General features: G+C 38.6%; 2 protein-coding genes across 2 annotated transcripts in view; one reads left to right on the forward strand and one right to left on the reverse strand.

Annotated features, from left to right (window-relative positions):
* Positions 1-14,195, reverse strand: part of LOC134204059 (uncharacterized) — a 249,619-nt gene that overhangs the window by 20,256 nt on the left and 215,168 nt on the right.
* LOC134204056 (uncharacterized) lies at positions 2,157-11,525 on the forward strand. Its single transcript, XM_062678880.1, has 7 exons — positions 2,157-2,253; positions 7,369-7,755; positions 7,821-8,015; positions 8,305-8,473; positions 10,574-10,864; positions 10,930-11,146; positions 11,209-11,525. The coding sequence occupies exons 2-7, from the start codon at positions 7,586-7,588 to the stop codon at positions 11,442-11,444; spliced, it is 1,278 nt and encodes a 425-aa protein (XP_062534864.1). The 5' UTR covers positions 2,157-2,253; positions 7,369-7,585; the 3' UTR covers positions 11,445-11,525.

Genomic DNA, 14,195 nt, shown 5'->3' on the forward strand with positions numbered 1-14,195 from the left:
ATCTCGAGTACATGTCCCTGGTCCACCAATTTTTGAAAGTTGCTGATGTAAAACTGTAATCATTGTCTGCCCATTCCCTTGTCTGTCGTACCCCATATCGAATGTCTTCCTCTTGTTGTACATTTCCATGTCTGTCGTTAATCCCTTCCGTATGTCTTCCTCTCGTCGTTGTCTCCCAAAAAAAGTTTGTTTGTCCCGTTACAGATGTAAAAATGCGAGGAATGTCAACTTTGTGAACATCAGCATCGTAATTACTTAAGCACCCTAAAATCCTTTCCTTTCGGTTCCTCAAAACTAACACTATGTATAAGAATCGAGAAATGTATTGTTAAACTTGATTTCGGCTCCGTAACGCTTCACGGCAAATGAGCCTTCCAAATAAACGAAAGATTAAAAAAAAAAGTCGCAACAGTCACCAACTGGCGTCTTTTAATATTATCTTGAACTTCATAGAACATGCAAAACATGTAATATTAAAGGTTTAAAGATCCCACTGGACGTAGTTTATTTAATGAGATGCAAGTCTTGAGAAAGATGAGTAAGATGAGGAATCGCAATCGGATGTATTCTGATAGAAAAAAAAATCAAAATCTGTCGTGGCTAGGTCAGTGGTTTGACGGAACAAACGGACTTTTTTGGGTCAATTAAACCAAATCTGGAATCGAAATGGCTATTAGACATTTTGACTGTTTTTACGTAAAACCTAATTTTAAAAAATGTTCTATTTATTTTTGTTGTTGCCTGTTTTCCCACTTGCAAGGCAGTGGCAACTATATTGCCACAAATGTTGTCCTGCTTGCCGGGCAGTGACAACTATATTGCCACCAATTTTTCAATGTTTCTCAACTGTTTAATGTATAACAAACAAACATTTGAGTTTAATACCATGTCAACATTGTGTCCTACTGTTGTTTTTGTTAATGTAGTGTTCAGATTTACGGTATACACTGTAAACCCAGCAATACTCTTTAAAGGGTAAAATCCACCCATTATTTTTCGATATATGGAACTGTCAGAATAATGAGTACCTTTATTTTTTTGGTAATGTGTATTTTGTGCCCATTTTCAAGTTCCATGTTTCTACTCATTAAAGAGTGAAAATAAAGTTGAAATTTATAAACAAACAAGCAAAGATGACCGAAGCGGTATAAGAATTCTTACATTAATTACTGTTATTTTTAATAAATATCCAATAAATTACGTGTATTTTAGCTCAACGATCGAGTATTTTATCAGCAATCAACTTCTTCAGTGAACCTTTGATTTTGGCACTGATTCCTGAGAGCGCTGCTGGTGTTCCGGAGATTGGAAAGCGGAAGACGGTTGCTGGCTTCAATTCCAGCGTTGTTTCCGAAGCCAGCTGCAGGTGATGTACCGGATATCGAGAAGCCGAAGACGCTTGGCTTTATTAAGGAATGCTTTCGATTCCAGTATTGGATCCGGGTGCAGCTGCTAAAAATTGTGCTCCGCAGTTCGGTGCAGAATGCAGTCATAAGTCGAAGACTCGGTTAGAGCTTCGCTGATCCTGTTTTGCCGAGAACTACAAAGCCCGTACTTCAGAATATAATAACCTGTGGATTCCGTCGACGGAAGCAGTCTGACCATGCGTATCAGTAAATCAGAAGACTACGAATAGAGAATGTAAAGTTTGGAGTCACCGGAACCACTCGTGATTTGTTTAAGTTTTTATGTGCATTTACGTTCATTGAATAAATAATACCCTATTTTGGTTTACTATTAATGGACATGCCTACCCGAGTCTACCTATTAATAACTTAATTATTAGTTTCAAATTCCCGAAAACGCATTGTTAGAATAATAAAGAGTGATTTTTACACATTTTCTGGCAAATATATTTTCGGATAATGGGTAAAAATCACCCGCTGATCTGACGTACAAGCAGTTTACCCATTAATGAGTAAACGCTGTTTACTCTTTTAATGAGTTGAACTATTTAACTTCATAATGGGCACTTTTTTACCCATTAAAGAGTACTTTAGTGGCACAGTGTAGAGCATCGTCTCGGTCCAGCTTGTGCGAAGATAGCAGTGACGTCACATGTTTACATTCAAACTGAATGTTTACATACGTGATGAGCCTGCCTTGTTTTTTGTATGCCGTAGTTCAGATTAGTCTGCCTTATAAAGGGTTAACACAAATAACGGTTTTGGACTAATCACTGGAGCAAGGCACTCTTCAACAGTCGAGATCTGTTCTGACCACGTTCTTGTGAATGCTGGAGGGAAAAGCAAGGTTAGTTGGGACACCTATACTCATCGGTGCCACGGGATGCTTAGGAACTGTTAGTGTGGAAACAGTAACGATAGGAATCGTTTTAGTAGAACGTGAAACACAGGAAGAACTAAGGCATACAGAATAGGAAAAGAGGCGAGTATGTGATCAAACCCATGACCTCCTGCTCAAAAACGATAGCCACTAGACCACCGAGCATGTTTCCGATTTGAGCAACAGTTCTGGTATTGAGAAATCGATGCACATTCTACCTATACTGCCGCTGAAAGCATAACTGTTCCATGTTGATATGAAATCCATTTCAATATGGAAAAATTATGCTTGCAATATAATCAATTCTAAAAATAATCAGGGCTTGGGCTGGAATATTTATATATTTTTATAGAAGAAGTCACGGTTCACAGAAATTAAAAAAAAATCGACTACTAGGATTTCATATTACATCCTAGATCAAGCGATCCAAAGCAAACTTCCAAAAAATCGGATGATTGTCAAAGAATCTGTTTTGAGAGCTCAGAATCCCTTACGGATCAGATTTAGAGCGGTCTTTGGTATGTTTCTGTTTCAATAGAGGTTTGAAGAAGACTTTTTCCGTGGGCTTCTAATAATCAATTCAATCGTGCTTCATCATAACTTAAAAAAAATTAATCGCATTTGCAGATTTAATAAAAAAATAAATAACAGTTTCTATTTTACCTTTGGGAAGATCCATTAATTACGTAACGTAAAAATTGGGCATTTTCAACCAACCCGTGAGCAACTTGACGTCTCCAGTACATTGTCAGTGTACCCCGAAAAATTGGTTCAGGTGGTTCTGTTAAACTTTCTTATATCGGGAACATTTCTCGATTATGGCGTAAAAGGTTAAAGATAAACCTAATTTTATTTATTTTTTTTATTATAACACAATTGCATTACTCATTAGTTATTTTGGTATAGGCTCGTATATACTCAAGCACTACGGGGCTGGGTGCTGAGAATATAGATCACTACTACGTGGTTTGTTGCTGGATTATTCGAAACAATTAATTATAGGGGTACCAACTCGGGAATAACTTGACATCTGTACCATATAGTAGTACCATATCACTATACCCCGAAATTTTGGTAATTTTAATTGGTTCTGTCAAACTTGTGATTATCTGAATCAATTTATGAAAAAAGGGAAAACGAAGGTAATGTTCAGTACTAAATACCGTGACAAAAAATCATCACTCTAGAATTAATATTAGAAAAGAGGCGGTAGCTGATGACTTTAAGATGACCGACTGAAGGTTGAAGGAGCGATTGCTAAAACAAATCAAATTGCGAAAATTTTACCGTCGGCCAATTTTGATCGATAGCGCTCAAATGTCGCATAACTTGGAAATTTATGAGAATTTCGCAGGTCGAATATGTTTTGTGAAGTATTAATGGGTGAACTGGGCTGGAAATACAGAGGAGGAAAGTAAAGTTATTAGATAAATGGGCACGGAAGATGTCGCTTTTTAAAATAGCTTATAAAAATCTAAAGCAAATCATCCTTTTCATTTTTTTTTTTTTTTGGAAAAGATGTTTAGTTTTGATACACATAGTTAAGTTTGCCATTTTAAGGTGTTTTTATGAGATATTGCGAAAAAAGATTCGGCTGCCGGTGGGACTTGAACCCACACTATTCCATTAAGTACACGGACGTATTACCAATTATACAACAGCTGCCCTTGCGAGAAGTTGTTCTATAACCAGCAAATAACGATGGGATATCAGTCAATTCCCCGTATCTATCGAATCTGCTTTGGCAACATTTTGCACCCTGTTCTCTCTACCCTTAATATGATAATAATCTCCCTACTCTTAATATGATATATTTTCAATTTATAGTAAATCTTCGCGAAATATTTCTCTATAGTTAATCCGATTTTCAAATCCATACAAATGAACCAAAATAAACCCACAGCCATTTGAAAACAGACAAGATAATATATTTAAATGAGTGTTTGTACTTTTTTTCTGGAAAAAATTGATATTGCCGGTAAAACTACAGTCAAACCTCCATGAGTCGATATTGAAGGGACCATCGACTCATAGAAATATCGAGATGTAGAATAGAAAATCCTTGGAAAGCTCTTTGGAGGGACCATCACAGTAACCCAGAAAATATTTTTTAGTATGGAATAATTTGCTTCCATGAGTCGATATCGAGTCATAGAACATCGACTCATGGAGGTTTAACTGTAACCTTACACCTTGAGAAAACCTTCCGCCGGATTTTGGTCCCCGCGTCCCGTGTATTTTAAATGGAGCCGGGATTGCGATTATCCGTGCTCAATTTTGAATAATTCGTGCCAGATATCGCATAATATGTAAACGACCCTTGAAAAATTCGCGAACCAAATTCCCGAGGTGTGAGGCTACCTTAATATGAAAGTATGGGTTGGAAAGTATCTTGACTTCCCTCAAGCAAAAAGATGTTGCAGTTAAAATTATCGTACCGAGGGTTAATTTAAGAATATGCACGTTAAACCCGTACATCATTACGCGCAGTGAAAATAAACCGTGGTGTTTATTTATTTAATTAAAAAGGCACATCGATTTAAATACTCTACAAAACTATCCTTCGTAACGAAAATAACCACTTTCTCGTACGCAAGGTGTAACGAAAAGGCTATATATTCACTTCCAAGATGATTTTGTGATAGAAGGTCCGGAGACCCATAGTGTTATATACAAATCTACTCAGCTCGACGAATTAAGATGATGTCTGTCTGTGTGTATGTGTGTGCGTGTGTGTATGTATGTTCGAAAAAAACCCACTCATCTTTTAGACACTTATCTTGATCCGGTTTGTTTGAAATAGATTGCATTCGACGGAAAATCCAGTCCCATTGTTTCCTATTAAAAAATTGGCTTGATCGGATATGGGTTTTGTATGGAACATTTCAAAATTTCACACTTTACTCAATCCCCCTTCCCCCGCAAGAGACTAAGCGTTACGTAATTTGTTGACGCTCCCTTTTTTGTCTTTATTAGCGAGACTTTCAGCCCAAAACTATTTTACCTCTGTAAAACCTTTGAAAGAAGTGAAGCTTAGACATCTTTGAGCGCTTTAGGGATTTTAAAGGGCCTGAAGTCCAAAACAACAATCAGTAGTCTATTGCTTTAGGATCCCAAAAACATCTACGATTATTGTTTGGAATCTGATTAACTTTAATATCGCCTTCTGCTAACACACAAATGTTTGCCATCCAATGACTTCATATGTTTTTACCACAATCATGGGTAAGACAGTGCTTTGACTGTCCCACCCAGAAAATTTCATGCGTAGGACATGTCCTACCTGTTCCACCCACTCCCGGCGCCACTGGCGTCTTCGTTTTAACAACATTTTTAAGAACTTTACATTATACATGTTTATTGACAAATGCTTAGGGTCTGTTCACAAATTACGTAACGCTTCTGGGGGGAGGGGGAGGTCGAACTTGCGTTATACTTTGTTACACTAAAAGGTGGGGGAGGGGGTGGGTACTACCAAATGTTACGCATAACGCAAATAAAAATTTATTTGAATGTCTTTTTTTAATCACTGATTGAAGTAATTGCTGTTTATCGTTATTGTATATTAGTCATTATCGAAATAGATCGAAATCAAGCATGCTAACATAGCGGGACTGATATGCGTAAAACTACCAAGCGAATATTGTATTTCTCGACACCACAGTTCCGCAAAACTATGTAAATGGTTATGATCGCAAATTCTATTTTCGTTTCTGCTAGCTGCATTCTTGATATCTTTGATTATTAATCAGGTGCCGTCCCTATTCTAACAGTGTTTAAAAAATACCAAAACCCAAATGCTTCAGAGAAGGGAATTTTTTTTTCACAGTTACGCGTTACATGGGGGAGGGAGGGGGTACCAAAAATGTTACTTTTTGTTACGAGGGGGAGGGGTCAAAAGTTGGATTTTGCGTTACGTAATTTGTGAACAGACCCTTATCGAATAATGCTCCCTATTATTCATCCAACACACTATCAACAATTTTCCTTCCTGAGACATCTATGAACGTAGTATAGGTTCCCTGTATCTTCACTAGTAGTTTTTGAACTAACATTTCTTTTAATCCTTTCGTGATTGTAAGGACGTGGCCAGGTATGTAACTGCTTCTGTATGGAACTATTTCCAAGTATATATTTGCGACAATATACAGTAGATTGTTCAGTTGAGCTTCATCCACGATTTGTACAATCATCTATGCTACTACTATGCTATTATGATAGATAAGTTGTAACACTTGTACACATCGAGTCAAAAAAAACCTCACGAAACCTTCGTTATTAACGATTGTACTTTAATTTGGTCGGGGTTCTGTCAATTCGCACCAATCAGCTTTTTGACTGATATTTTTTTCGTAAAAGGAAAACAGGAATCATTTCATATCAATTCATACGTAGGAGGGTGGGGGTAAAATTGACACCCTAAGGAATCGCGCAATTTCACATTGTAAACGATGTAATATTAGGGACCTAAGCCACTCACGTGAGTCTCAAATCGGATCAGTACGATGGCTTGAAGTCAATTTAATGGAAAAGATTTTGTGATTTTGTGAATTTTATGACAATGTAAATCAGGATGAAAAATAAGATCCACTTGACAGGGCTCCAAATTTGTAACGATTTAGCTCAAACGGAACCCCTGTCCGTTTGAACCCATCTCCCCTACATTTGTTGTAGGATATCATCAGTTATGGTATTGAGGGATATTCGATACGATTAGTTATCAATTAAATATGTTAAATGAAAGGCAAAAATGGGAATTTTTTGTTGGCGCTTGGTACGATTTGACAAAACTCCGGCCATTTGTGAAGCATTTTTTCTTTATCAACGTGCTTTTTTATAAAATTATTATAAATTTAAGTTCAACACTAATTCATTTGTAAAGCATATTGAGCAACTGTTCGCACCATCGCATCAATTCCATTTGTGTCCAAAAATCCCAATGATAGATCGTCACTGTGATGTGACTCTGATAACGTACTAATAAGCAATCAACGTCCATTGAATCGTTTTGTCTCGTGAATCAATACAGTATCACCCAAACAGATTGATAACCAATCGAAACGCCTAACAACCTTCATATAGAACTCCGAAAAATGGTTTTATCTTTCCCTCCTCTGATAACGGCATGGACTATAACCACCAATACAGCATTATATGTCATGTTGTGCGAAAGATTATTGCACCTTCCGAAGTATCGGCTAATTGTTACCGAATCAGTCTGCATAAGGTGATTGACAAACGCAGTGTCTTTTGGTTTGTGGCCTAATACGTGTGTCGCTCTTCCTTCGCCGCCATTAAAATGCCAAAAACTCCAGAAACGAAGTTTGTAAACTCACTTTTTCTGACCAACCTGATCCAGTCACAGTTCGGAGAATCGGAGATCAAAATCAAGGCGTACGATGTCGAGCCAGCGACTGCCGAAATCAACGACCCGTACGCGAGATCATCCATGAATCGGATTCTGGTGAAGTGAGTATTTTTCTTATTCAAAAACACTTAATTTCAAGTCAGACAATATTCATTGTTCATTACAGGTATGTATCCAGAGAGAATCCTGTCGAAAATGCGATAACATTTGTTGCAAAGATCAAGCCCGTCGAAGGACAACTTGCTGAAGAATTTAAGAAAAGCGATGTGTTTGATAAGGAAATCTTCGCCTACAAAAATGTTCTACCCAAGCTGGTGACCGTCATTTCCAAACTTGGTGGGGCTGTTGAGTTGGCTCCACAGTAAGTATACGTAGGGTCAGCTGACTTTGTTTTACGTCAACAAACGGTTCATCTACAGTCACAACTTGGTTTAGCCGAATCTAATCTTCTGACAAGTTATGATCTATCCCTATCGCATTGAAGTGTGTTCGTTTCGCTACAGGCGCCGTGTAATTTTATGACCATGGGCAATGCAAGACAGTCGCCGGGTACGAACGTGGCTAGATAGAGTTGCGATTGATTAAATATCCAGATTTACCCTAAGCTACCGGATGTCATTGATTACTTTAACATGAATTTACAATTGCAGATTAATCTACTCGTCTGATGTCCCTTCAAATTTGATGGTGTTGGAGGACTTGACCGTACGAGGCTATAGCGTTGAGAATCAACAGCTGGGATTAAATTTGGAGCAATCTAAGATGGCCATTGAAAAATTAGCCTTTTTCCATGCTGCAAGCGCTGTTTTGATTGATGAGGTAAGATTATGGTACGATATTTGCACAATGCATTATTAAATATTTAAATACCCACTCGTACTTGGTTTGAGTACAGTTGATACGGAAAATAGATTGCGAGTGTTGGATCATGTGCCTGATGTTGGCTATTTGGACCCATCAGTACCAGCTAAGATGCTTATGCTGACGGAGGTCTTTTATAACTTAGTTGGAGACAGTACCAGTTAAGCGTACTGAAGATTGTGGGTTCAATTACCACCGAAGGAAAGTGGGTACCTACCTGCGATATATTCTTTCATATGCTGTGCAAATGCACATCAAGTTTTCAAATATTGTAATGAATCTCCATGTTGCGAAGACAACACCCAGGAATAAGCAAATTACCTTTGAGGCAAAACGCCTTTTGTGGTTTTTCTCATATTTACCGTCATTAAGATGTCCGTAGAAAATTAGGTCTAAAATTATGTATGTTTCAAAATAGTGTATGGGAAGGTCGGAAAACCCGAAAATTTCCACATTTTGAAAAACCATCTAACATTTTGGCGAGGCAAAACGCCCTAGTGGCACTAATCTACACGTACTTGCGTCTCCACGCACAATCCATACCAGAATGCTGATTCGCCGACGCGTGGTGCTTTATTCCCTAGGAGCTGCCAGCCTCATGAGTTTTCCGGGAACAGAATATCACCATTTTTTTTAATGTAAATATTATCAATATGATTGAGATTTTTGACAATTTTTGAATGGCATCAACTAGCTATCTTGTTTAACTGATGCATAATGTAAAAATACCCATGAATAGCGTTACAAATTAGACAATAAAGCAGCGTTTGCTTAGCTAGGGCATATTGCCCCCCTCATGAATGTTTAGAACAGAATTGTCCCAAACGATATATTTTTGGTGACCATCGCTGTTATAATGCTCGACTAGACTAATGCTTTAAATTATTCACTTCATATAATCCCTTTCTGTTCTGGAAAATGGATGATTATTTTAATCTATTAAATATATTGAACTATTGATACTATACCGCAGCTAACCGAAAGTCGAGCACATATGTTTATGGATCCCATATGAAGATGTGCTCGACTTGCGGTTAGCGGCAGTATATATGAGAACTATATTAACTACTTGAGAAACTGCAGTTGCCTATTTTTTTTTAAAAATGTTTTCCAAGAAAGCAGGGAAATATGTTTTTAACAAAATGGCATTTATTCTTTCATATCCAAAACTCAGCCTAAAATATTCAAAATATGAAAAAGAAAAGTACAGTGACCTTTTAATCAAAATAAGTTATCGTTGTAAAAAGTATATAATCGGAAAAGCACGTTTACTAGACACACTCAGCATGAGCCAACAATCAGCATGCGATACAGCATACGAGCTTCGGATGGATCAATTTCACATTATTAAGTGATTTTGCTACCGACGGAAACTTTATACTGTCATGACGTGTCACCAAGCGATTATAATTTGCCATTTTTAGAAAAATTGTCTCGCCTCAACTTTTGTTGTATTGCGAATCGTATGAGCGAATCTGATGGACGCTTTCTGTACTCGCTCGATACGGTTAATTTGCACGTTTTAGACGACTTCAATTCGTTGCATAGATCGTTGACGAAGAGTACAAAGAGCCCGAGATGACTCCCTCGAGGAACGCCTGAAGTAATGTGAAATGGATCCGACATATCTGTTCCGATTTTTACGGACGCGTTACGATTGTGAAGATTGCAATCCAATTAGTAAGCCAATTAGGGAAACCTACCTGCTTTTGTTTGTCTACATCTAACTGATGAGGAACTCTATCAGAAGCCTTCGAGAAGACAACACAACACACATGGTGACCAAAATCCGGCATAAAATATTCTCAAAGTGTCTACAGCAATAACTAAATGCTATAGTGTGCAGACTGGGAAAACTTACTCTAAAACAGGAGTATTGAGGCAGCCTCAATCTAGTCTACGGATTTTGTTACCGTTGCGGCATTGTTGTAATTTCTACTAGAAATATCTTATTAACACAACAAAGCCAACTCATAATTTAAGAAGCAATTCAATTTTAACACGCCTTGTTTAAATTCTTTGACTTCACATATTGTATTTTTTGTTTGTTTGTTTCAGAACCCTGAGGACTATACCAAGTTTGCGAAAGGAACTTTCCATGCTGATTATAAAGACAAGCTGAAGTATTTCAGTGATGCCCTGACGGCTGTGGTGGATAATGCTTCGGAACTCGGCATAGACAGCAATGTTGCAACAAAGCTTAAGACACTTCCGATTAAGACCATACAGAAGGCAATTGATTCATACGGTAGTGATTTCTATGGGCTGAAAGTGCTGAATCATGGAGACTTTTGGACAAATAACATCATGTACAAGTACAAAAACAATGAACTGGTCGATGCCATTTTTGTGAGTTATGCTGAGCTACAATTTAGGTTTATTGTGACGTTTTATAACCAGTGAATTTACTTCAGGTAGATTATCAGAACTGTGTGATTGGTTCACCAATCATTGATTTGACCTATTTCCTCACATCTTCACCTGCTTACGATGTGCTAGAAGAATCGAAGGATGCGCTGATTTATACTTATTATGAAACACTGTCGCTGCTGTTGCAGCGCCTGAACTACAAAAAACCAGTTCCGACGCTAGTTGACCTACAGGTTGAATTGTATAAGCATGGCGCCCTTGGTGAGTATGTATAAAACATTCTTAACGAAATTTAATCTGAAAATACTTTTTATATCTTACAGAGGTAATCTTTTCACTAACAACGGCTCCATTTTTACGTACCAAGCACGCGCAAAATACCCCGGCTGTTCAACCATCTTTGTATAAAGATGATAAAAAGGTGGACATTAAGCCAATTCTAAAGGAACATGCCAGTGCCATCGTAAAACAGCTCAAGGACTACGAGCTGCGTGGCTTGCTCGATTGGGGTGCAGCCGAGAGCAAGATCAAGAGCCTGATGGGACGTTTCCAACGCTAGATTGTTAAGCTTTTGGATACGTTGAGCTCAATTCGGTACGGGTGTTGTCACAATAAAGCTTTTCAGTTGTTCATGCGTAAATTCGTTCAATTCTCATAATCTTTGAAACATTGCCGTAGGGAAAACGTCCCATATTTCTTTTTGTATATTCGTCTCATATTTGCTGGCATTCCTATGCACATGGGACAGTTATGCGTATAACGCAAGTATATCTTATCTATATGTAAAATGATAAAATTTTTCGTAGTTTCAACATTCAAGCTCAAGTAAAGTTTAATCTTACTAGGAAAAAGGGAAGCAATCTACTTTTTTGCTGCAAACGCTCCTCCACAACTGGGGTTTAAAGCCGCCTCAAAATATAGTTATCAATGAATAGTGAATCAAAATTTCATCGATGCGCACGCAAAATAAGCGACAAAAGTAAACGTTTTGTTTTGTTTTGTACCTACGTCAATATTTAAAAGGGAAAAACTTTTATTTGTATTCACTTATCGAGGACTCTTTCAGTATAAGGCCGATGTCCACGTAGCGATTTAAAAATCAGCTTAAACAGCTGAGGTCACCGGAGACATGATTGTTTTGAGCACAGCTATTTTGTTCCGTTGTGAAAATCATGATCGGCGGGAAATTAGCGGATACAGGACTTTTAGTACCGCCAACGGGGGTGTCATTGGGCCAAAATGTGGTATGCTCCAAATAATTGTTACAAAGCTCTAGTAGTTAACATTGGAATCAAGTTTTAATTAGTTTGGTACAAGCTTGAACAATGAATTTATCACTGTGTGGGGAAAAAATAATAAATTGGGGAAATTCTTCAAAGTTATATGTTGTTTAAAATTGGCCCATTCTCACCCCTCACAGGGGATGACATTGGGCCAAGTACAATAAAGTTCAATGGTGACGATGCAACGATTCAAGCGTTCATAAAAAATAATTACCTACATTACGGCTATTACCAACTATGTATGGCAAATCAACCAAAGGCTTGGCCCAATCTCACCCCTTTTCGCGTGCATTGCTCGTTGCTACGAAAAACCAGAACCGCTATAGAAATATTCATAAAATTCGATAAAACAACAACAGATTATCGTAACATGATAACCATCCATCGATCTAAAAACTAGGTTATGTAATAGATTTGTGGGGCATTACTGACACTATTTTAATACGGGTTCATTCGATCAATAGTTTTACATTCAAATTCCAAGCATTATGGTACGAGCACAATTAGTTCTTGGATTTCATTTTGTGGTTTCCTAGACGTGAATTTTACTATAATTTCGAACCATTTGAAGTTTTGATCAAAATTCGTAACAGTTTCTGAGATATTAGGAGTAGAAACATTTTTCGTTTTTGGCCCAATCTAACCCCCAAGGCCCAATGTCACCCCGAACGACGGTAATCCAATGGACCTGTTTTTCAGTTTGTCGGTATGAGCACGGTCAGCTTTGTTGAAGGCGATGTCTAAATAATCAACCTCTTTGACCATTTAACAGGACAGCCGTTCATTTGGATAACGCAATCCGGAGGCGGAAGTAGTTTTGGAGATTGACGATGCCGGAAAAGAATGGGTGAAGGTGAACTCGGAACTTTCGGTAGGATAAGTTTTTTCTTATAATTTCGGTGATGTAGTTTGGAACATAAGCCTGCACCAACTTATGGACGAGACCACCATCCAAACATTATAAAATGCTTTCTCAATGTTGGGGAGTAGAATGGCTGTGTTATTGGAGAGAGCTTGGTAGCGATGGATTCTATTTTCTACCCGGATCAGTTGATGAATGGTAGAATGACCTTTCCTAAAACCAAACTGTTCTGTTATGATGACTTAGTGCTCTTCGATGTGACTCAATAATCTCTGAAAACTCTCAAAGATTTTGCTTATTGTGGATAGCAAAGTGACTGGTTTGTAGCTTGTTGGGGCTGTAGGGTCCTTTCCGGAATTTAGGATAATAATGACCTTACCCATCTTCCATACGGCTGGAAAATAGTTCAACTGGAAACTTTGGACTGGTGGTGAATGCGTCAAAGACAAAGTACATGCTTGTGGGCGGAAGCGAGCGCGACAGGGCCCGCCTGGGAAGCAGTGTTACGATAGACGGGGATACCTTCGAGGTGGTCGAGGAATTTGTCTACCTCGGATCCTTGCTAACGGCTGACAACAACGTTAGTCGTGAAATACGAAGGCGCATCATCTGTGGAAGTCGGGCCTACTACGGGCTCCAGAAGAAACTGCGGTCGAAAAAGATTCGCCACCGCACCAAATGTGTCATGTACAAGACGTTAATAAGACCGGTTGTTCTCTACGGACATGAAACATGGACAATGCTCGAGGAGGACTTGCAAGCACTCGGAGTATTCGAGAGACGGGTGCTTAGGACCATCTTTGGCGGTGTGCAAGAAGACGGTGTGTGGCGGCGAAGAATGAACCATGAGCTCGCCCAACTCTACGGCGAACCCAGTATCCAGAAGGTAGCTAAAGCCGGAAGGGTACGATGGGCAGGACATGTTGCAAGAATGCCGGACAGCAACCCTGCAAAGATGGTGTTCGGTTCCGATCCGACAGGTACGAGACGGCGTGGAGCGCAGCGAGCGAGATGGGCAGACCAGGTGCAGAACGACTTGGCGAGCGTGGGGCGTATCCGAGGATGGAGAGATGCGGCCTCGAACCGTGCATTGCGGCGTCAAATTGTTGATTCAGTGTTATCTGTTTAGATGTTAACTAAATAAATGAAATAAAATGGAAACTTT

This window comes from Armigeres subalbatus, unplaced genomic scaffold (genome assembly GCF_024139115.2).
Source record: "Armigeres subalbatus isolate Guangzhou_Male unplaced genomic scaffold, GZ_Asu_2 Contig377, whole genome shotgun sequence".
In the NCBI taxonomy this organism is placed as follows: Eukaryota; Metazoa; Arthropoda; class Insecta; order Diptera; family Culicidae; genus Armigeres; species Armigeres subalbatus.

Excerpts from the sequence above, each read along its gene's own strand:
- LOC134204056 (XM_062678880.1), top strand. The coding sequence starts at position 7,586 with ATGCCAAAAACTCCAGAAACGAAGTTTGTAAACTCACTTTTTCTGACC. Across the intron at positions 8,016-8,304 it reads GCTGTTGAGTTGGCTCCACA|ATTAATCTACTCGTCTGATG; the intron begins GTAAGTATACGT and ends TTACAATTGCAG. Across the intron at positions 11,147-11,208 it reads GTATAAGCATGGCGCCCTTG|AGGTAATCTTTTCACTAACA; the intron begins GTGAGTATGTAT and ends TATATCTTACAG.